Source organism: Candoia aspera, chromosome 2 (assembly GCF_035149785.1).
Source record: "Candoia aspera isolate rCanAsp1 chromosome 2, rCanAsp1.hap2, whole genome shotgun sequence".
NCBI lineage: Eukaryota > Metazoa > Chordata > Lepidosauria > Squamata > Boidae > Candoia > Candoia aspera.
Genome location: NC_086154.1, coordinates 247,248,593 through 247,272,278, shown reverse-complemented (window position 1 = coordinate 247,272,278; position 23,686 = coordinate 247,248,593). Strand labels below are relative to the sequence as shown.

Sequence of the window (23,686 nt, the reverse complement as noted above, 5' to 3'; positions counted from 1 at the left end):
AGAGTCAGTATTGACTCCTGGCAGCTGCCTGGACTACTCCCTGCAGTTTTCTTGGCAAGATTTCAGAAGTGGTTTGCCATTGCCTCCTTCCTAGGGCTGAGAGAGAGTGACTGGCCCAAGGTCACCCAGCTGGCCTTGTGGCTAAGGTGGGACCAGAACTCACCGTCTCCTGGTTTTTAGCCTGATGCCTTAACCACTACACCAAGCTGGCTCTCTTGTTAAGTCTGTAAGGTGGCACCAACCATCTTTGTTTTGACCCAAGCACTGAAATCAGGGTTAAGTTCATAAATCTGCCCACAGTCTTTGATTGATTATGTGCCATCAAGTCGTTGTCGACTCCTAGCAATCACATACTGTAGATTTTCTCCATGATCTGTCCCTAACCTGTTCTTTCAGGTGTTCCGACTGTGCTCCCACCTTTTTTTTTTTTCAACCCACTGGTGACTGCCTGGACTAGTCCCTGCAGTTTTCTTGGCAAAATTTTTGGAAGTGGTTTGCCATTGCCTGCTTCCTAGGGCTGAGAGAGAGTGACTGGCCCAAGGTCACCCAGCTGGCTTTGTGCCCAAGGCAGGACTAGAACTCACAGTCTCCCAATTTTTAGCCTGGTGCCTTAACCACTACACCAAGCTGGCTCTTGCTCTCCCAGTTATGGTATTTAGATAAGTAGCCTGGATATGCTAAAAGAATATTAAACTATATTGGGGGGAGGGGGGAAATCTATGGATTTATTTAAATATATGACTTTTAATTGCATTTTTAAATGCACCTTAAAAAAAAAGGTTGCAGTCCTACATGTGTCTTGGTCAAGTACCCAGCAGACTTTATTTAACTGTCACCATTCTAGCCTGATAATGGATAAAAACTAATACAAACTTATATAAAGTAAGAAAAAAAGAAAAAGAAAAATCAAAGAGAAAGCTAAAACTGCAAGAAAGGAAAAAAAGTAAAAGAAAAATAGAAAAGAAAGAAAAAAGATACAAAGAAGTAGCTTCCGATATTCTTTGCAGCAGGTATAATTATAAATTTACTTCTTACTCTATGGTTACAACATAACTCTCTTCTTTCTATAATCTATCTTGTCTAATCATCAGAACCGTAAATCATAAGTTTATTTTTTTTGTTTTACGCAAAAAGTCCATAAGGAGTTTCCAGTCACCAATAAACATAGATACTGATTTCATTCGTTCACTTGTTCTTCTGTTTCAAATTTCAATAAAAGTTCATACATTTTAGTGATCACATATTCATAATTGGTACACAATTCTATTTCAAACTCAGTCTTACCATATTCAAAACTATAAACTCTTTTGTAAACTTTAAATCTTTCTAATAAGTGTAAATAAGAGAACCATTGACAACTATATCCCTCTGCCACCAGTCCTTTTGATTTTATTTTATATTCCCCTTGACAAAATTCTAGTATCTCATGATAAGTTAAAACACTTGTGTTTGCCTATTATTTCTAGTCTGTACAATGCTTCTTGTGCTGAGGGCCACAAAGGTGTTTTTGGGTACAACCTGGGTTTGTATCTGTTCCATATTCTCAATATGGCACATCTAACGTAATTATATTTAAAATTTACAGTAACCTTGACTTTGTTGTACCACAAGTATCCATGCCACCCAAATCTCATGTTATAAATAATATAAAAGGTGAAACCCTGGGAACTATCTGGTCAAGGTCAGATCCTGCAGTCTTGGTACCATGGAAACAGGGTCATGAGTTTTAGAGCCAGACTTTGTTAAAAAATACCTTAGGATTGCCTCTTGAGTGGGGAGCTTGGCCACAGCCTGGTATCAGGTGCTGTGTGCAAAATGGGCTTGGGAAGCTTCCCCTCAGACTTAGGGCTGAATACTCTGGAAATGGAGCGGCTCTGGGGTATGCTTGAGGGGAGCTTCTGCACAGACCTGAGCACTGGATGCTGTGGATATTGAGCCATCCTGGGGTATCTCCACTGTCCTTATTAAGGGGCTCCTGGCAGCCTATGGGAGATTGGGCATCATCTTGCTTGGTATGTTATGATTTTTCTTTCTTTATGTTATGCTTTTTATGTTTCTGTTAAATCTGCCTAAACTGTGTTTCTGTTTACATTTTATTGTAAACCACCCAGAGTCCCTCATTTGGGGGAGATGGGTGGTAACAAAATTTGAATAATAAAATAAATAAGTGTTTGCATAAATTAATAATAAAGCTTAAAATCTCTTTATTCACTGGTGTACTTATGGATCTGGATCTAAAAGAACCAATTGTCTGGGCACCGGATCCCTGCCTGGACACTTGGCAGAACACCATTAATACAGTACCGCCCTCTTGTAATTTCAATATCATTTAATATTTTTAATTCTTCTTTTCTCTTTATATCATCCAAAATAGCTTGTGTTTTCTCTTGATTCTTCTTTTTGGGTTCACTGTTATGTTGTATAAAATAACTTCTAATAAAAGCTTTACTTGCACCCCAAACCATTCTTAAATCAGTGCCTTTATCTAAATTATTTTCAATTTTTTAAAATTTCTTTTTACAGTCTTCCACTATTACTTCCTTCTGTAGCAACATTTTGTTTAGTCTCCATCTAAAAGAACTAAATTTTCTTTTATAAACCAAACTCATATGATTATGATCAGAAAAAGCCTTTGGCAATATCTCTACTTTAGAAATCTTAGTAGCCAAGTTCTTTGAAATCCAAATCGTATCTATTCTTGGAAAGGATCTATGTCTTTCAGAAAAGTAGGTGTACTCTCTTGAATTGCCATTTTTCTGTCTCCATATATCAACTAGCCCTAAATTGTCCAACAAATCAAAGAAAACTTCTGGTAATTTGCCTTGAGTGGTTTTAATATTTTTCTCAGAAGTTCTATCCAATTTTGGGGAGATCACTCCACTCCCCCATCAAACACCAATTTTCATAAGAGAAACATATTAATCTCTCCATAAGATAAATAGTACTTTATCCTCATTTGGGGCATAACTTCCCAGTAGCAAAGTTTTAGTCCCATGCAAATTAACTTCCACCCCAACAAATGTACCATGCTCATCAATCAGTACAAGTTCTGGTTTTAGTTGGGGATTTATATACAAAACAAGTGCATTTCTTTTGTTGTTGTTGTTGTTCCTGTTGAAATAAACACTTCACCCAATTTTTTATAAATCAAATGTTTTATGTCCTTTTTTCTAATATGTGTCTCTTGTGGGCAAATTATATCTTGCTTTATTTTTTTTTCAAATAATGAAATAATTGTTTATTCTTTTTTGAGGAGCATTTGCTCCATTTATATTCCATGTTAAGCATTTGTAATCCATAATGAAGCCAAAAATTTAGAAAAATCAAATACCAGTAGCGCCTAGTTCAGTATCATCCCTTCCAGTTTCCTGTTGCACCTGTTGGAGTTTTTGTGTAGTCTCCTCTGACACCTCCATTTGAATATCCTCCAATTCCTCTTTGAATTTTTCTAGAAATTCCCTTGGCCTCTGGACAGAATTCAATTCAAACCTTTGCTCTTTAAAAGCAAAAAACACACTTTCCAACTTGTCCATCGAAATGAGATCTTTTTTTGCTTTAATCTCTCAGTTTAAAAAACAACAACTCATTTTCTATTATGCAGAATTCTAATAGGAATTTATTTAACCACAATTACATCTGTATTATTCAATCTTGCATTAAAATGCTGCTGCAAAACGTGATCCCTTGTCTTCTTCCTGTCAAAGTGCACCAAAACATCCCTTGGAACATTTCTTATTCTAGCAAATCTTGTATTTATTCTATATACTTTATCAATTTCTGCCTCTGTATCCTCCTCATCCCAATCCAAAAAAAATTGCTAAAGCTTTAATAACCTTTTCTCTAATACCTTCACCAGAATCCTCTGGGATTGCTCTGAATCTCAAACAAAATTCCTTCTCTCACAATTATCAGATTATCTAGTTCTCTTTCCAACTCTCTCTATAACTTCTGTCTTACTCTCCAAAATTTCCACTTTGTCATTAATTTGTTTTACATCTCTAGACACTTGTTTTTGTCCTGTTCAGACTGTGAGGCGGCCAGACAGAAGTATTATCAAACTCTTTATTTAAAACAACCATTTACAGCTTTAAAGTCTATGAATGAATAGGCAAGCAATCTCAATCAGGACCACCCAGGCAAGGGCGGATGAACAGGCAAGGCTGCAGGGTCAGAGTTAGGCAGAACAGCAAGGCAGAATTCAGCTAACTCTCTGATCGGAGCTGCCAGACTTGGTGATGCTAGATTGCGTGGCAAGGCAGAAGCTGAAGGCGAGGTCCCGTAGACTGGCACGCAGACAGGATCAGTCTGGAACGTGGAGGCTAGGCAAGACTGGACTGGAACCCTTAGACACGGCTTGGCTCGGCTCTGGAGGCTAGGCTGGACTGGACTGGACTGGACTGGAGAGTCAAGGCAGCGCTGACCTCTGGAAACAGGGTTGGATTTGACTGGAGAGTCTAGGCAAGTCTGCGAGCTGGAAGTAAGACTGGACGGGACTGGAGAGTTCAAGCGAGGCTGAAGACTGGAAGCAAGGCTGGACTGGAGTGTCTAAGCAAGGCTGATAGCTTGAAGCAAGGCTGGACTGGACTGGAGAATCCAAGCAAGGCTGAGGACTGGAAGCGAGGCTAGAAGCACACCTGGGTCGCGCTGAAGCGTCCAGAGCTAGACGTGAGGTTGTGCTCAGCAGGGACAGCAAGGAGAGGCTCGACTGGAGCAGCTTGTGCGGCAGGCAGATCCACGGAGGTAGAAGATGCTGGCGCTGGTTCCACGCTGGCTACAGGCAAGGCTTCTGGTAAGGTAAGGACTCTTCTGCAAGTGCTGTGAGCTTGAAGGATCGGTTGTCTCCAGCAGCTTGCTCTTGGCGCATCTGCCTTTTAAGGTGATCCCTTCCACGCCTTTTCTCTCCTGCAGCCAATCGGGCTGCTTTCTGATTCGCGCGCTTCTCTGCTCTCCTGTCTCGAGCGCTGATTGGAGAATTCAAATCCCCTTCCGGAGTTTGACCAATCTGCATCTGCAAATTCTCCCGCTCTGCTGAGTCACTTCCTGGTTCTGCTTCTCCAAGTACCTCCTGATGAGTTTTGTTTTCCCCTTCTGACTCCAGGTAAGTTTCGTTTTTGGGCTGAAACCTCATAGTTTTACAGAGCTTTCCATCTTCTTAACTACTTCCTTCATCTCCTCTTTTATCTTTACAAGTCTTTCATCCATTCTTTTTTCAAAAGCTGTCAATTTAGTATCAAGTGATTCAGCTGACTTACTGCCCAGTTGCTCAGACATTTTCTGAAGCAAATCTGGTGTAATTCCTCTCTCTTCAGGTTGCCCTAGCGATCCTCTCCTCCCTTCCCCTCCATTTTTGCCACTTTTCTGATGGTTATGATACCATAATCCAAAAATGAAAATGTCTCAAACAAGGGAAAGAGAAAAGGCAAGCTTCTGTAAACCCCCCCACTTTTTTTTTTCTGTTTTCTATTTTCTTCCTGTGCCCTTAATACTTTTGTCTCAAGTGGCACTCCGTAGTTATAGTCAGCATCACAGTCTGGCTCTTATTACCTTTATCTTTTGTTTGGTAAAATCCATCAATTGTCTGCACTCTTTAATAGTAAAAAACAACATTTCCACGAAGATTGGTTCATTTGTCTATTTTAATTCCAATTTATTCAAAAGCACTTTCATCAAAAAATAATCTTCCAAAATAACTGTCCTCTTTATGGGAAAATTTTCTAGTAAAACATTCTCTCTCTGTTTATTTCCTCAACTGCAGACCACAACCCAGATATATATGCTTTTCATTGAATATTAAAGATTATTGCTAGTATCTATTTAAATCCTTTCATTGGTTATTTTTCATTAGTCTCATACTTTCTTCCTAGAAACCATATTCCAAATGTCTAAATTTGCCCTGCTGTGTAATGTGTAGTATATATGGGTGCCATTCTTACATACATTTTGGTTGGACCTCTATTATGGATAATAGAAGTATATTGTCAATTTTGCCATTGCTGCATATTCTCCAGTTTTGATCTCCCAATCTGCAAAGTTCCTCTTTTCCAATGTTGTGCCAAATTTGTTCTTGCCGCTGACAGCATAGATCTTAGTAAATTGTGATATTTTTAATTTATGTTTTCTGGAATTATACATAATAAGATTATATGTGGTTTCAGTTCAAATTTTATTTTTAGGATTTTTCTAAATATTTGGACGTATTTCTTTTCAATACTTGTGAATTTTTTTGCATCACTACCACGTATGATAGTTCCTTCCTGTTCCTTCTTTGTTATGGCATTTATAATCTTTTTTTATTCTTTATCATCCCTAGGGGAGCAAAGCTGTGTGTTGTGAAGACCAAAAGAAAAGAGAGACAAGCAGAGACTCTCACACAAGACTATATTATAACACGTAGGTTCCTTTTGAATGGTTAATAAGTGTAGAATGTTTTATTTCCATGTATTAAGACCCTAATCCAAAGGGGCATGAAATGCTTTTTTAAAAGAAGTAATAAAGTCTTGCTTAACAGCTGTTGGCTGAGAAGGAGAGGGGAGTTTGTAGTTTTATTCAGCCCCACACACCACCCTTTGGAAGGCAGTTACTGGATGCTAAGCTTTTAAAAGAGACTCTGCTCATTCTGTCCCAAATATAAGATCAGCGAATGGAATCTTCTGCAGAACCTTTAGCCCCATCCTTAGGGCCATCTGCCAGATCTTGCTGGAACACTTTACTATGCTTTGCAAACAAAGGAGACCATACGCGGGATCCCAGTTTTGCAGATCCTTTAAAGGTGCAGTGTTTTCCCTTCTGGATGTTGCCTTAAATATGAGACATAGTACTTAAATTGATTTTTCTCAAAAAAGCTGGCTCAAAGAAGGGATTTCTCTCCTCCCCCCACTTCTGAGGACTGGCTTGCAGCAGTAGCTAATTGCTGGAGCATGCTGTTGCGCTTGTACCCCCAAACTCTGATGGGTACCCAGCCCTTGTTTTTTGTCTTTTGTTCTTCAGAATTAAAGCATAATCACAGTAATCTAGGAAGATCTTTAAGAGATGTATTGGTTTCATGGCCATCACCAGACCTTTTCTTAATTTGAAAATGCTTTTGTTTTTCTCTTCTATTTGTGTGTGTGTGTGTGAGTGTGAGAGAGAGAGAGAGTGAGAGAGAGAGAGAATATGGGTGAACATTGAACATAGAAAAGAAGTCCTCTTTTTTTAACAGCTGAAGGGTTGAGGTAGTTTTTTTGGGGGGGTTGTTTGTTTGTTTTGTCTGACTTTGTTTTGTTTTGTTGGCACTCAGGTCAATTTTTACTCTTGGCAGCTACCTGGACAAGCCCCTGCAGTTGTCTTGGCAACATTTTTGGAAGTGGTTTTTGCCCTTGCCTCCTTCCTAGGGCTGAGAGAAAGTGATGGCCCAAAGCCTTCAGCTGGCTTTGTGGCTAAGGCAGGACCAGAACTCATGGTCTCCCAGTTCTAGTTTGGAGTCTTTAACCACTATGCCAAACTGGCTTTCTAAGTTTTACTAATATAAAGATTGTGAAGAGGTTCCCTTAAAATTACAATTTAGGTTAGCTTCTTGAGAATATTTTCCTTACTTTCACAGCAAGATGACCTTTAGTAATTTCTACTGTACAAAGTATCTCGCTCCAAGTTGGAGGCATTCTGAACTAGTCCCTTGCCTAGGCATTATGCGTTGCTTAATCCTGGCTAGTTAACTGAATATTCTATACCTAGAAGACTCTGAGACTATCTGCCCAGTCCAGAATTTTCACTTCACAAGCTATGTGTGGTTGGCAAAACAAAATGGATATTATAACATTTAAAGCTCTCTGCTTTTAAATGATTTTTTTCCTTTTTACCCACTTGAAGCTCATGCACTTCCAATGTTCCGTGAACCACGTCAGCGAAGTACAAGAAAGCAGTTGGAAAAGGACAGAATGGATCCTGTGAAATCTCACAAGCCAGAACCTCCAGTAGCAGGACCAGGTAACCAGATTTTTAAAACCTGCTGTCAGCAAAACACTGCAAAAGCCATTAGATGCTTATTTCATAAAATCATAGAATGCAAGAGTTGGAAAGGACCTTGGAGATGATCTAATCCGGCTCTCTGCCAAGTGCAGCACTGCATTACTATAGTGCCCCAGATAGATGGCCATCCAACTTTTGTTGAAACATCATGGGCAAAAGAAAATCCACCATCTTGGAGGGCAATGTGTTCTGTTGTGGCATAGTTGTTAATGTCACAGAATTTTTCCTGATGCTCATCTCTTCAAATATATGTTCAGTTGAACACTGTTTCTAGTCTTGTCTTCTGGAACAGTTCTGAACAATCCTGCCCTATCTAGTTTACTTGCTTATGTAGTTGTTTATTTAGCTGAGTATATGCCACTTCATTCCAAAGACCTGGAGCAGCTTACAAGTAGGAATACAAACATGAAATATATTTTATTTGTATAATAAACAATATTTTTATTATAGTTATAAAATTGGAATCTTCTACATGATAGCCTTTCAAATGTTTGAATGCAGCTAACTTGCTGCCCTTAAAATTACAATTTCTCTTCTCCACACTAAACATAACCAGCTCCTCCACCCATTCCTTATATATTCTTCCTTCCATGCTCCTTATCATCTTGGTTGCTGACCTCTGAACATGTCCAGTTTATCCGTGTCCTTCCTAAAATGGGGTGCCCAGAACTAGACAGAACGTTCTAGGTGCTGTCTGGTCAAGGCAGGGTCAAGAGGGATAATGACTTTTATTGTGGAAGATCAAGTCAGCTTTATAAAAGCAAGCATAAACTATAGGTCAAAAGTTTGAAGATGCTGATGTGTTGGAATAGCTGCCTTTTTACTTTTATGTATATGTATATATATTTCCCCACTCAGTGTCTGTCCTGGTTGCTCTTACCATTTTACAGAACTGTTTATTCTCTCTCCTTGTTAGGACGTGGTGGCCGTGTTGGGACTCACGGTGGTACTCTGTCTTCATACATAGTGAAGAATATTGCCTTGGATAAAACCGATGATAGCAATCCTCGAGAGGCTATTTTGCGGCATGCAAAGGAAGCAGAGGAAAGTCCCTACTGGGTCGCTCCAGCATATTCTAAGTAAATAAATTTTCTAAAGCAGGGATTGGGGGTAACTCATGGATAATAGGCCTTAAAACTCTGGCGAACCTCAGTATAAACAAAAGACCTATTTAAAAACACCACTCTCAGATTTTTTCAGATAGTTGTAACTTATGCAGAAAATTATAAAGGTATCAGTAAGTTGTACTATAAAATGTTTTTATATATTTTAGTTAGTTTCTCCATGAGCACACATTTATTTTTGCAAAGGTGGGAATGTTGTACATGTCAGAAATATTTTTCCTCTAGATGTTTTAACATAATATATTGATCTATTGCTGATTGTCCTGCCCTGAAGCCACTTGTTCATCATCCAAGACATTCTCTTGTTCTAGCCAATCAGTGAGTTTCTCACACAGATGCTTAGATGTATTTTACTAATAACTCCTAAAAGACTAGTTGGATGGAAATTAGCAGGCTCAGATCTATCACCTTTCTTAAAGATTGGGACTGCTATAGACAGCATCAGTCTTTGGGCATCTGGCTACAGTGATCAGTATGTGAGAAGAGACAGACTAACACAGGAGTCCACTATTCTGCATTAGCTTTAACTAGCTGTGCAGGAACCAAATCTCCACTCACTGCCTTCCAATTTTTAGTTTGGAAGTTTCCAAAGTTGAAGTTGGAAGCCAATTAGAAAGAGAGTTTATGGTTAATTTCTGGGGTCAAAACTCATTTAACGCAGCAGTAAAAAGGCTACTAAAATATTCAACTCATTTAGCAGGAGGAATTATGCAGCTTACCCTAGCTTCAGTTTGTAATTATATTTCAGTGATTATTTGATTTCATTCCTTAACGCCTGGAATATAATCAACATGAGAGCTTAAAAACACAGTCATAATTCAGAAGGCTTATTGTTTTAAGAGGGCAGTTCACATTACAGTTTCTTGCTAACAACGTAGCTGGGTGAGAATTAGGCAGGAGGCAAGTCTAATGTGTTCATGTACATATCAAATGACAGTGTTTAGATGGGAAATATTGGAGCAATAACAAGTATTGTGATGGCAAAGAAGCTATTAATAATTGTAGCACTGTAGACAGTGTGCATTGTGACAGTGTAGAAAAGAAGTTAGAAGCAAGCTGGAATTAGGGAAGGGCGAGTTAGGATCAGAGCCATCTAACAGTGAAAGTAGAGGTCACCTGCATGCCAGAAATTGGATTAAACACACTATAAAGCCATTCCTCTCATGAATTATTTTCCCCTTTAGCTAAATACATAAATGCATACTTTAACAATAAGTAAATATAGACAAACTAAAATTCATAAGGAATGTTCAACCTTCCTTTTCCACAGGCTTGTACAGTGTAAGGGTAAGGGACAAGAAAGTTGCCTTTATTTTTGCATATTATTTTATAAATAATCAAAAACACTTTCCTTTGTATGGGCACATCCACTTTCCTGGAGCAAGTTTTTACTGTTGTAAAAGAACCCTATCAAGTGAGCTTTCATAATTAATAACAAATTAGCCTGCAAAGTTAAATGTAAGTCCTTTGAACTGATAAACTCCTCTGAAATACGTCAGGAATGAGAATAGGATCTCTTGCTCAAGTCTTATGTGTTCAGGTGGCGCAGTCCTTGCATTTTCTTTATAGGATAGGCACGCCAGCCACCCAGGAACAGACAACCAGATTTAGTCACAGGCAATTTAGCAACATGCACAAACACACACACATACTGCTTGACATGGCCACTTTGACACCAGCAATTATCTCAGCGTAAGAGCAAAATCTTCCCTTAAATGAATATGGCAGATCGTGCTAAAAACAACTGTAATCCTATTTAGTACTTGTTGTCCTTTAGATGTTGTAAAAACATTACTAATCATAAACCGAAAGTATGCTGGCTTTTCCTTTATAACTTCCTTGCTGATTGTTCAACGGTAACGACTTAGTCTTTTTTAATGAGCTTCTTACGGTTCCATTGTCACTGCCTGGAGTTTCTTGACTGCTAATTTTCTAAGCTATAGTTAAAATATTGAGTAAAATGAAAAATGTCTCAGGAATAAAAAACAGATGTAGTTTCCTATGTGTTTTTTTTCGTTTTCATTTTTTTTTAATGTCTAGTGGGATGTAAACTTTGTATTATATGCAATGACATCTTGATCCGGCTTTGTCTTGAGCTTTTCAGTTGGATGCAGTTTATGTTCACATGAAAATAGTTATTAGGGTAGTGTGCAGACATTCATCAGATCAGTGTTTCTCAAGCTTGGCAACGTGAAGATGTGTGGACTTCAACTCCCAGAATTCCCCAGCCCATGCTGGCTGGGGAATTCTGGGAGTTGAAGTCCACACATCTTCAAGTTGCCAAGCTTGAGAAACACTGATCTAGGGGAGGTTTTCTACTTTCATAAGCATAATGATAAGATGTACTTTCTTAATATTTTCTGTCAGCTGCCAAAATACAAGATCCTAGAAATATATTAATAAATGTTGTGAGATATGTGCATGTCTTTAATGTATGTTTTCATCTGACACCTTAATAATATTCCAGGTAAAAAGCAGAGTTCAGCAGATGAGGGTAGAAATGTCTTACTCCATCAGTAGTGGAGTGATGGAATATTTCTTTGGGATGAGTTGTGTTTTTTTCCCCCTCATTTTAAGGGCGAACATGAACACTTCTGCAGAGCTCCTGTTTAATCATGATTTTTCTCCAATACTTTTTTAGAACCCAGCCAAAAACAGTTTTTGCAGAAGTAGAATCCGATGAAGATGAAACAGATGACAAGCCAGAGTGGAAAAAACGTAAAATTTGAAGAATTTAAATTGGAGGAGCTTCACAGGGGATTTGGGACAAAGATGAATTCTTTTTCCTTATGCAAAAGAAGTGAAATTACTGCAAGCAAAATGCTTTTATGCACAGGAATATTTCACCCCTTTGAAAGACTGTAATTGCCATAAAGCAAAATAGAATTGTTTAGCATAAAGTCTGTATTTTATTAAATAACTAAAGTCCTAAATAAAAAATAAACATTGATTTCATCAAAAGCCTCTGTTTAAGTATGTATGTATTTAGAAGAGTAGATCATACTTAACTTTAAAAAAGCCCAATCCTTTTTTTGTCCCTTAAATTATCTTTTCATTTGTTGATATATCACCTAAAAATTTTGAGGAAGTAGGCTAATAATTTCTGCTCCATATTTGGATTCTGTAATTTTTATGTTCAGTTATGAAAGCCACAATGTATGTTTATAATGTGAATTGTAAACGGTATACAGAATCTTGTAGGGAGGGGCAGTCAAAAACATTTCTAATTGGAAACAGTTCAAATTAAAATGGATTGTTTTTATAAGCTGGAAATGTCCTTATGCAGTTCTAAGCATTTCGGAAGTGTTCCAAGTTCAAAAAAGTCACATTTGGATCTTAAGCTCTAGATGTTTCAAATGCAGAACATAACTGGAACACTGTCAGAATATTTCTGGTAAAATTGGAATGGTCATTTTGAGCTCAAAACATTTTGCACATTACTAGTCTTGTATTGGCAACTAGGTTTATCTTCAGCTATCGATTAAAGAATATAGTGGTATTATAGATATACAGTATATCATACAGATGTCCTTTAATAGAAACATAACTCCTTTTTCCTAATGGTATGCAATAGGTTCCCTTGTTTAGGTTAATAGATTGTTACTTTGCCCAAAGAGGCAATAACATTTTGCTGTCTATGCATTTTTGTCTATGCATTTCATGATTCCTGATTTTTGTATGTTTGCTGATAATTTTAAGTTCTGGAGTGTAATACAAAACCAGTCACTGTTTCACAGAAAAATAAATTACGAGAGGCTGGTAAAGAACAGGTAAAAGGTAAAGGTTTCCCTTGACGTAAAGTCCAGTCGTGTCCGACTCTAGGGGGCGGTGCTCATCTCCGTTTCAAAGCCTTGGAGCCGGCGTTGTCCATAGGACACTTCCGGGTCATGTGGCCAGCATGACTCACGGAACGCCGTTACCTTCCCGCCGAAGCGGTACCAATTAATCTACTCACATTTGCATGTTTTCGAACTGCTTGGTGTGCAGGAGCTGGGACGAGCAACGGGAGCTCACCCCGCCGCGCGGTTTCGAACCGCCGACCTTCCGATCGACAGCTCAGCGGTTTAACCCGCAGCGCCACCGCGTAAAGAACAGAGGGAAGAGAAAAAAACATGGTCCTTAGAGTCTGTTTTATCTCTTCTTTCTGAAAGTACAAATTTCTTCTTTGCCATTGCTTCTAAATCAAAAATTCAACCGCATGCTGGGGCTTCCTCACTACTCTATAGCCAAAGGACTCTGTGTGCCCCTTAAATATCACCCTGTCCAGGTCCTCCTTCCCAGCAATCAAGGTACATAACTCTATGGAGCTGCAATCTCAGGAGTTGAACCCCACTCTATTACCTTTGCTAGCGAGCATCAATCCCTTCTGATTCCTGGCTTGCCCCCAGGTGTTCACTGACCTGTATGTAATACATTGGGATTGCTGGAGTGACTTCATTATCTTCTGCAGGACAGTGGTCACAACTGAGAGAACATCTGCATTCAGCTTCTCTATTCTTAAAAGTATAAACGGTAGTAAATATTGCCAACATGCAGGTTTAATGTTTTATTCAGTTAGTCCTTTCTGTGGCACTGCGTTTAACCCTGCTTCTATCTAAAAATCACTTGTATTTTTAAAAATATTTTATATTTTACTCTTGAAGAAAAGTAAAATATAAATCTTGATATTTTACAATATACATCTTGAAGAATGTACACCATGGAAGATAGAAAGGATAATAGTAGTGTTGCATATTCCACAGGGTTAACATTTTATTTAAGTGGTTGCCTTGTTATGCCTGTCACAACTGATATTTTAAAAGAAATTATTGATTTTGTAAGTCATTTGTTTAGAGCAAGTTGTATTTCCTTTTTTAAATAGTTCCAATCCATCAAAATCAAGTTAATTTTGTGATTCTTTCATAAAGTAAAAGAGCATAATGGCTTTAATATTTAAACGTTAGCATTTAATTCATTTACCACCAGTGGATGCTTCATGAACTGCCCTTTTTTTCCTTTCAGATTTACGGTAATGCTATTTTCTAACAGAGTGCCCTCCAGCTGGATGAATATTTGATTTAAAAAGCTGTATCACTTAATTCAACCTCTTCTTAATCTTCAGTAAGCAGGTTTGCTTAAATCAGTTCCCTACAGCTGAAAGGTGAAATCAGTAAAAGTTCAAGTGAGTTGATGTCAGTTCACTTGCATCTCTTAAAATCTGAAATATGTATAAGCAATCACAGCATTTCTCTAGGTTTCCGTTTTACCACAAAAATGGCCCTTTCCTCCATAATTTGCCCATAATTCCTAGCTGAATGCAGTGCGAAAATTTCAAAAACTGTTGAGTATTGTGCTGCTTGTCTAAAATTGATCGTTATTTATATGGATTGTATTTATATTTCATTTTCTAGCCAAAGGAGTTTACAGTTAAAATCCAAGCAGAGTTAAAGAAACAATAAATCTACTGAACTATATGTTTGTAAAGACAGTATGCTGTTGGCCTTTGACAATATAATCTAGATACAGCCCTTTGCAGCCAAAGAGAGGGGAAAGAAGCTGAAAATAAGTTCAAACAGACTGATCTTAATGAATACACAGTTATCAGCCCATGAACTTGTCTGCAGAATCTTCTGAGAGCATTTCCTGGGGCTTCTGTCCATCAGTGGGTAGAAGGTTAGAGGCCAAATGATGCAGCCAGAGTTGTTGATGATGATAATGGGCGCTGATGATGTTACCTAGTTGGGTAATGAAACGTCTGCAAGCAAACAACAAAGCTCGCACCAAGGACTCCACACTTCAACTCTGGGCTACAGATACTCTCTTCTGTTGAAATAAATGAACTATTAACATTCTTGAAAAAGCCTGTCAAGATGAGAATAATAAGATGGAAAATTAAATGGCTATAACCATTTTAGACAGAATGGGAGAAAACTAGTAGGGTAATATAGAAAGCTGTGTCCCCGTTTACATGGCATTGTCATCATGCATCTGCTTCCCAAATCATTAAAACTACATAAAGATATAATTAGGTGAAAAATGAACACTGCGTATGTCATTATGAATAGGAAGAGACGGAAATGAGCAAAATGATGTCTCCATTACAAATATTGGATAATCCAGCTGCAGAAAAAATCATTTAACACCCACCCACATTTTTTCCTTAGGAACACAGTATGTACATCAGTGCACTTTTAAATACACATTTTCCAAACTAAAGTTTGATTTACCTTGCACAAATTTTACTCTTTTACCTATAGTAATGGAAAATGCCTATTTTAATTAATGTAGAAATACAGCCTATGTGATCCCAGTGTCTTCTGGTGATTAATGTTTTCTTGAAAGAGAATATTCTCTCCCACCGTTCTGCAACTCAGAATCTAAAAATGCTGTAGTGTAAGAGCCCTGCTGATTGTTTCAGTCCTGTACTGTAACAATAGCCACCATATAGATGAACAATGTGGGATAAATGAATTAAAAAGGATGTTTCCTTCTAATTGATGGGATAGCTTCTGAAATACCCGGAAAAAAAATAATGAAACATCCTGAAGAAAATAATGGAAAGTTAAAGCAAAACACTGTAGGGGAACCATTTTGTCTTTTCCAATTCTTTCCTCCTCAAACATCACTCTTCACAAATTTTCCCAGGGTAGCATATAGCCAGTGGCATCTTCAGGGAAGGTGAAAAATAATGATACAGTCAACATGGTTATGGCAGCATGCTAGAAGCCCTGCCCCTTTTGTGTGTGTGTGTGTGTGTGTGTGTGTCCACATCATATGCATGTGGGAAAGGCGGGGCTTGGCTTGTGCTGCTGCACCTTCCAACTCAATTTTTTGACCCTACTGAGCAGACAGCACTGCTAATAGCCCTTTAAAACTAATTTAAATCAAAACTATTTTTCTGCCAAGTCTATGGTTCATCCTGTCTACTCATAGTAAAGCTTGTTGGTTTCCCAGCTAAGCATCTATTGCCTCAATCACAGCTGTAGCTAAGGTTAAAGCACATGTAGCTCACACTCTTCTTTCTTCCCTTCTGAATTGTAAACTACTTGGGCATAGAGGACTCTGTTCATACACTTTTGTAATTCTAAGGCACTATGAATGCTATGGGTATATGAAGCATAAATAAATCATTATACTGTGTGAAATGTTTTTGTAGAAGGTTAGAAGCAGTTGTAGTCCTCTGAACATAATAGAATGGTTTTTCTACTGCTCAGGCACAAAGTACCTTAAGTAGACTAAAAATAATTTGGTTCCCAATCATATTTCATGAATGAGCAAGGCCATGAACTTTCCACCAGTATTAACACCCATGCATTCTTTGACTGGCTGCACTCCCCCCTCCCCCCCCGTTCTTAATTATATATATAGTTTGTGACAAAACAGGGTCCAGAAGGTATTTCCTGCTGCCCCATCCATGCTTGATGTGTACCTTTATTTCTAGGTTAGTGGTTTCTCATGATACTGTCCATATTACATGTGTTATTTATTGCAGAACTTCCCATGCCTGTTTTAATGTTTTTTCACCATAGGAAATGAGTTATTTGAAGCATTAGCTCTCAATACGTAAACAATTTACTGAATGTTTCAAACAAACTAATACACAGACATTTCAAAGGACAGATCAGACCACTGACCTGACAATCGCACCAAAACATGGTACACTGTTATGGGAAAATAGATTTTTACCAACATGATCCAGGACTAGCAATATGGATCAGCTGCCCTTGAGCTATGGACTTTGATCCTGTTTGGATCTCAATAATGTTTATTGGAGCATGAGATTACAAGGATCATGCAAGCATAGATTTATAGAAGGATGACATGGGATTATGAGGTGTTCCACGGGTGTACTCTGTTTTACTTTGATGTAAAAATCTGAGTTTGGATCCAAAGGAGAAGAATAGAAAAAAGGTGGCTTACTGCTCACCGAAGGGCATCCATAGAATGCAATTCATTGTCATCAGTTTTAATATCTTGCCATTTCTTGAAATGGTACATTAAATGCAGTGTAATCCACTTGGCTCTGAGTTGGTTAGTTAAGAGATTCCATATGAATCATAAAGAGCCAAATGGATTACTCTTTATAACATGAAGAGGGAGTTCGGCGTATTTTCTACCATCAGATGCATTCCACAGTATCGACCTAGAGCTGGTACCTGCTGAATCTTTTTCTGGTTACTGTTTGTTCAGAACTAAATCTCTTATCACTTAATTGTTTCAGGTAATGTTTTGTGGCAGATACTTAAGACTCCATAAGCTAGAATATTGAACTTGGTATTGCCAAGTTCAGTGGCTTCCCATCATCTTCAGCTACTATGAAATTGATAACGTGGAGCTTCCAAGCCTAAATTCAGTTTCCTCAGCTTTAGAATGAAAGGCATAGATCTGAGTTTCTCAACCTTGGCAATTTTAAGATGTGTGGACTTCAGCACCCAGAATTCCCCTGCTAGCCATGCTGGCCTTCTATATGCATCTTTTTTTGTTTTCAGATTGTCGCTTTTTTTTTTCAGCCACAACTTTTTTTCCGGATCTTTCCTTCCCACCCCCCATCCTTAGCATTTTTGCTATTCTACTTTTAGCATTATTTTGTTTTAGGAGTCCCATCCCCTTAGTCCTCCTTTTCCCATTAAATTTTCTGGCTGTGGAATCCTACTTATCATTGGTCTCAATTTATTGAAGTCCACATTCTTGAGTCCAAGCAACACATTTGACTTCACTCAGCTTTAGCGTCTTTAAAATCAAGAATATCAGCATTACGTGGTCACTTTCCTCCAATGTCCCTGCTATTCCTATTTCCTCAGGTAAGTCTTCCCTATTGGTTAGTATCAAGTTAAGGATAACTGATCCTCTTGTGCCTTCCTCCATCCTCTGAAGGAGAAAGTTGTCAGCAAGACAAGTCAGGAATTTCCTGTAAAGACCATGCTTGGCAGAGTTTATCTCCTAACAGATGTTGGGGTAATTAAAGTCCCACATCACTACTACTTCATGACTCTTCGAAAGAACTGCAGTTTACTTTTGGAAAGCATGATACACATCTTCTCCTTAGTTGGGCTGGCAATAGTAGCCCTCCGACAACATTGCTTTCATTTTTTTCCTCTGCTTTTTTTAACCTAAATGCTCACTACAGTATCACCAGGTCCATTCACTTGGATTTCTGTGGAGGTATGGATATTTTTTTCACTTACAGTACAAGTCCTCCTCCCTTTTTTATACCTTCTATTTCTCCTGAATAAATTATATCCTTCAATTCCAGTTGGAGGAGTCATCCCACCAGATCTCTATTATACCTATTAAATCACATTTGCTTTCCTGTACTAAGAATTTAAGCCTGTCTTGTTTATTTCCCATACTCTGGGCTTTAGCATATAGACAATGAAGGCCATGAACTTTATGAGCCCTTTTTTCCCCCACTAAGTGATTTAATAGGCCCCATGACACAAAGAAACGCTCCCACTTCCTTCTATAGCACACAAGCATCTGAGATTTTTCCTCAGGGTTTGTGTCTCCAACCCCCACAAGATTCAGTATAAAGTCTTTCTGGTTAAACTTGCCACACTTCAGCTGAAATATATTTACCAGTCATGGTGAGACTCAACTCACCTTGTGCCAGAAGTCTATCATCTAGATCGCTCAGACTATGCCCCCAGAAATTAAAACTCTCTACTAAGATCAATTGGGTCACCAATCATTCACTCACAGTGGTTTTCTTTCCTTTTCCAGCCCTCTCGTGTGGACTACTTAAGCCTTATATTTTTCAGCATTAAAATACTGGAAGCTTAAGCCAAAGCAGATATGCCCCTACACTGGATTGTGGCTATACAGTATGAGGTATGGAGCAGAGAAGTTCCATCCCTATTTACTTTTCTTACTTCCTGCTTTCTGCGAAGAGAAAAAGAGAGATGAATGTGCATCTCAGGCTGTTTGGCAGTTTCTTAAACCAAAAGTGATTCTTGTCCAAGTATGATTCTCACAGAGTTCTCTTTAGCAAGTGTTATTGAGATGGATGGGATGGGATTACAAGAATCTCAGCAACTGAACTATTTTCAGTTTAGAATTAATATATCCCTATATACCTTAGAGTACTGACTTTCTTTTTCTCTTTGTAACAGCATTCTGATGTTACAGAACCAACAAGGACCAACAAGGAGATAAGCCTTTTCACTGAGTATAGGAAAGTTTACAGCTGGTTGTTTTGTAACAGTTTTTTGAATCTGTCGATCTGGGAACCATTACTTACAGTGCAGATAGATACGGACAGTTGGAAAGAATCTGATTGGACTCTTCCATATTCACATATTTTAATTTGTTAAGAGCATGTCAAGAGTTGTACAAGGGAGGAGGAGGAGGAGGAAGATGGCTCATAGAAACATTTAACATTTCTATTAGGGCATTTAGTAACTCCTTTAGTGCCCAACTCAAAAGCCACAAAAATGTGTTCCAAGAGCTCTAGATATCATGATCAAACATGATTTTACAAAAAGCAGGATGGTGAAGGAAGAAAGGAAGAGAAGGGAAAAGGTGGAGTTGAGTTTTTTGATAACCTGAAGACTGCTGCTTTATCTAAATGCAAATAAAGTAACATTCAAATTAATAAACTGGAAACAGTTCAGCTATACAAGGCTTGTAATACATTGTTCTAGTGTACAATGATCACTCAGAACCTAAAATTAGTATGTTGTATAAAGGCCTCGCATTGTCCATTTGAATAGCTGCAGTATTGGATTACTGATGTCACTCATCTCTTGTGAGTCTTTCATTATTGTAGAGTTTGGTCAGAGATCAGGGCAGATTGAAGACTCATGAACTCATAGCCAAATAAAGCATCAGGAACCAAAGAGAAGGCTGGAACTGAGCAGGAGTGAAGAAGTGAACAATAATGCCATCTCAGTAAGAGTGTATCTTTTTGTCAAATTTGAATTTATAGATCTTTGTATAGTTAAATTGCACTTGTGAGAGTATATGGAATGTTTTCCTACTGTTGTCCAATAAAGTCTAATAATGTGTTTCCGCATTGATATAATTCATATGACCCACTGCAGCCAAGCCTAATGTAAGCAAACCATTTCTAGCACAATCCTGTGCATGCGTATGCAGAAGAAATGAAATTTATGCATAGGACTGCACTCCTAGCACAAACACCGCACACTTTCTCCCTTTTTTTACACCGTACCCCATGTGAGTCCAATTTGAACTTGCACAATCTGACCTATTTCAGCTGGGTAATCATTTTTTTTGCAACCATCAAGCCGGTTGTCAAGGATTGGTTGAATATCTGTAGGATAATCTGCTGCCCTTCAGATATGTTGGATGACACAGCCCAGATACTCCAGTAAGTAGGAATGTCCAGGTGGTGGGGGAGGCAAAAAAAGGGTATAACACATCTAAGAAAGGGGCGGGGCTTTGATCATGTAGTGGCAGCTGCCATCTTGACTTTTTTGACTCCCTCTGCAGACACGCTGCCATGCAGCTTGACTCATTACTGAGCTAACTTGGAATTTTAGGAAACCTCATCCTACACATGTGGATGGCAGCAGGTTGAAGAAGGATGTCAAAGGGTAGATCAGTGGATTTTATCTTGAAATTGGAAGAGCCACAGCCTAGACAATAGTCTGATAAGGGAAATCTGAGTCCAAAGTAAGGATGGGGGAAGAGAAAGCGTCTCAGAAGGGACCCTCCCTAGTTCTCTGAAAAGTAAAGGCAGAGGAAGAGGGAAGGGCTTTCAGACTTGCAAGATTCTGTTACTGTAACCTTACAATAAAGGTAGTGTTAGTACTCAAGGTTTTGGTTTCATGTCTGGACTACCTCAAAGGGCTGACAGTGAATAGGAGAAATTCTGGCTTTTTCTAAGTTTCTGAATCAGGCTTCCCCCCCCCCCTTTTTTTTTTTTTGATTCTTCTTGATTTTGTTTCTGAAATGCATCAGTGTTTGCAGAGTGCAATTGCATGTTGTATTCATGTGGACCTCCAAGTTAAAATATTTTCAACCCCATCAATTAAGACATTTAATTGTAAAACTGCAGTAGGTATATAGATGCACACTCAATATTATGATAGTTAATGTCTCTCAGGAGGGAAATTGTAGGCAATGTTTTTTTGGGAGCAGTTTTCATTTTAAAAAATCCTGGAAAGAACCAACTTCAGTGCATGCAAATACTAATTTTTAGAATTCCTCTCCCCTTGAACATGCTATTACATTCACAAATGTTTCAAAGCATTTTCAGCGTACATGTGTCTTTCCTTTGTATTAGATGGCTATTTTCTATATAGTGTGCAGATCTGGCCTATTCATTGCCAGCTATAAAACATGTTGCAAGAAATTTTTTTAAAAAGCAGCTATAAGCGTATGGTGAGTGCAGAAAGAGGAACAAAATCATTGGTACCAAGTAATGAATGGGGAATTGAAAATAAGCCCATTCTCCATTTCCTCTGGAATGACATTTGAACATTTTAAAAGACTTGGCAATAAAACATGATTGAATGATCACCAGAGAACGACTTTGCTATAAAACAACACATTAGTGGTGTGTTAGGTATGCCACAACCGTATTGTAGTTTATGCTATTGCAGGCAGCAGATGAACTTAGACTGAGCCCCAGGGATATCCCAGTGGAACTATTTATACTTTTAAGACAGGTGTTACTATACATTATATAAAGGTTTTGATATGCAGTATAAAAGTACATGTTGGGGTTGGGCGTTTGTAGAAGAGATAGAAATACAAAAGAGGAATGATCATGTGGCTTCTTTAAAAAAGCAAACCTGAGGATGCTTTTAAAACATGGAATATTTGCATAACGTTTTCCTTCTTTTTGCATCCACCTGCACCTTCTTAAAAAATTGAGCTGGAAGTTGTGGACACCTTCTTGCATGGTATGGTAGAGAACCCAGAAGTTGTTGGGGAAGAAGAAATCATTCAGGACTCTAAGAAGGTTACCTTGAGGAAGTTCATTGAAGGAAAGTATCATCCCATTCCATTGCTCAGCAGGAAGAGTTTGATGCTGGGGAAGGAGGATATTTAGGATAAAATACATAAATATTTTTTGCTGGTGAAATTCATTAAGTTAAATTCCCTTTGGGTCCAAGTCTGACCTCATTTTGAAGGCCATCCAAAGTGAATTTACATTTTTATTTAGCATCTTTGCTCAATTTACAGTGCCTACATGGAAACTACTATAGAGAAGTAGTTTTTCATGGCTTTTTTTCTGAGGTGTTTTCTGACTTTCCAGTCTAGCCTACAGTCCTGAGATTTCCTGATGGTCTCCCATCTAAGTACTAACCAGACCTCACCATGTTTAGCTGCCACATTCAGAAAAAATAAGCCAGGTTCTGCCACCTGCTGAAGCTATCGTTTGTGGGAGGATTAAATAAACTGGCCCTAGAGGTGATATAACACTGGAGCTTAAGTTTTGAGGCTTCTTTGCCTGTCTCTGCACCATAACTCTTCCTATTTAGTCTTTGACCCTTTGGGTAGCATTTGGAACATTAGGATGGGGTGCAAGGAGAATGAAAGTTTGATGAAGTCTATTACTGCCAACCCAGTTGCATGTATTCAGTCTGGATCTAACCCATTGGAAAGAGAAGGAGAAGGAGAAGGAGAATGAAAGGCACATTACTAGCATCTGTCTGGTAAAACAAAAAAACCCTGCAAATCTTGAAGTTAACTTGGAAATCATTTATCAGGACTTATTTATGTAATAGAAGGATGGTTGCTGTCATTCCTAGCTAAGGACAAATGCAGATGTGTTTGGCATTGACCTCATCCCCATCTTTTGACAGACAGAACAAAGTAGTGCTTGATGAAGGCCGATTTCATAAGAATAATATCCAAGGGCTTGACGCTCTACTAACCCTCCCACTTCGGCATTAGTGCTTTGCAACTTGGGACCAATTATTTTTCTTGTTGCTATTTATTTCAGAGCTGTCAATGGCCTCCTTCCCTGCCCAGCATCTTGGGTGACTCACTCCCACTACTCCGAGCACAGCATCTTAAGCTTCCGGGGCTAACATTCCAAGTTCTTCTTTTGGCTCTTCCTAGAAAGTAGCACATGTTTGAAGGCATTGTCAGCTTTCTCTGAATATGAGAGCAGAACTGAGAATGTAGCTCACTGGACGTGGCAGCCTTTCAGTTCCAGAGCCCTCCTTTTGTTCTTTCTCTCTCTCTCTCTCTCTCTCACACACACACACACACACATACAACTTGCCAAATGAAAACCAGAGCAAATGCATATATCATGTCACAAACCCAGGAGGCATGTGGATCATTTGAACAGGATGTTTCAGTGCTATCGTGGTTTGGATCTCTGGCTACTGCTAACACAGAAATTTTTGTGCATCCCAGCCTCCTGCATTCTTGCTGTTAAGCTTTCCCTCTAGGCTTTAACTTGGCTGCTTCTGTGGAAGGACAAAATTAGGCTCTATAGTAACTGGGATAGGGAGTGCAAAAGATGGGGCATTGCAATATAAATGTCTTTTGTCTTTCTAGTTGTTCTGACCCATTCTGAACATATAGCCATGAAAGGCCATATTTTTAACCTCCAGTCAAAAGTCATCTCATAGGTAGATGGGAACTTAATTATTATT

At 38.5% G+C, this 23,686-nt stretch overlaps 1 protein-coding gene across 1 annotated transcript in view; it reads left to right on the top strand.

Moving 5' to 3' along the window:
* Positions 1-12,089, top strand: part of WDR70 (WD repeat domain 70) — a 120,058-nt gene extending 107,969 nt beyond the window's left edge. The window contains exons 15-18 of the mRNA XM_063295736.1: positions 6,311-6,390; positions 7,846-7,962; positions 8,921-9,083; positions 11,770-12,089. Of these exons, the coding sequence (XP_063151806.1) occupies positions 6,311-6,390; positions 7,846-7,962; positions 8,921-9,083; positions 11,770-11,857 (448 nt within the window). The 3' untranslated portion in view covers positions 11,858-12,089. The remainder of the gene's footprint in view (positions 1-6,310; positions 6,391-7,845; positions 7,963-8,920; positions 9,084-11,769) is intronic.
* Positions 12,090-23,686: the final 11,597 nt, after the last annotated feature.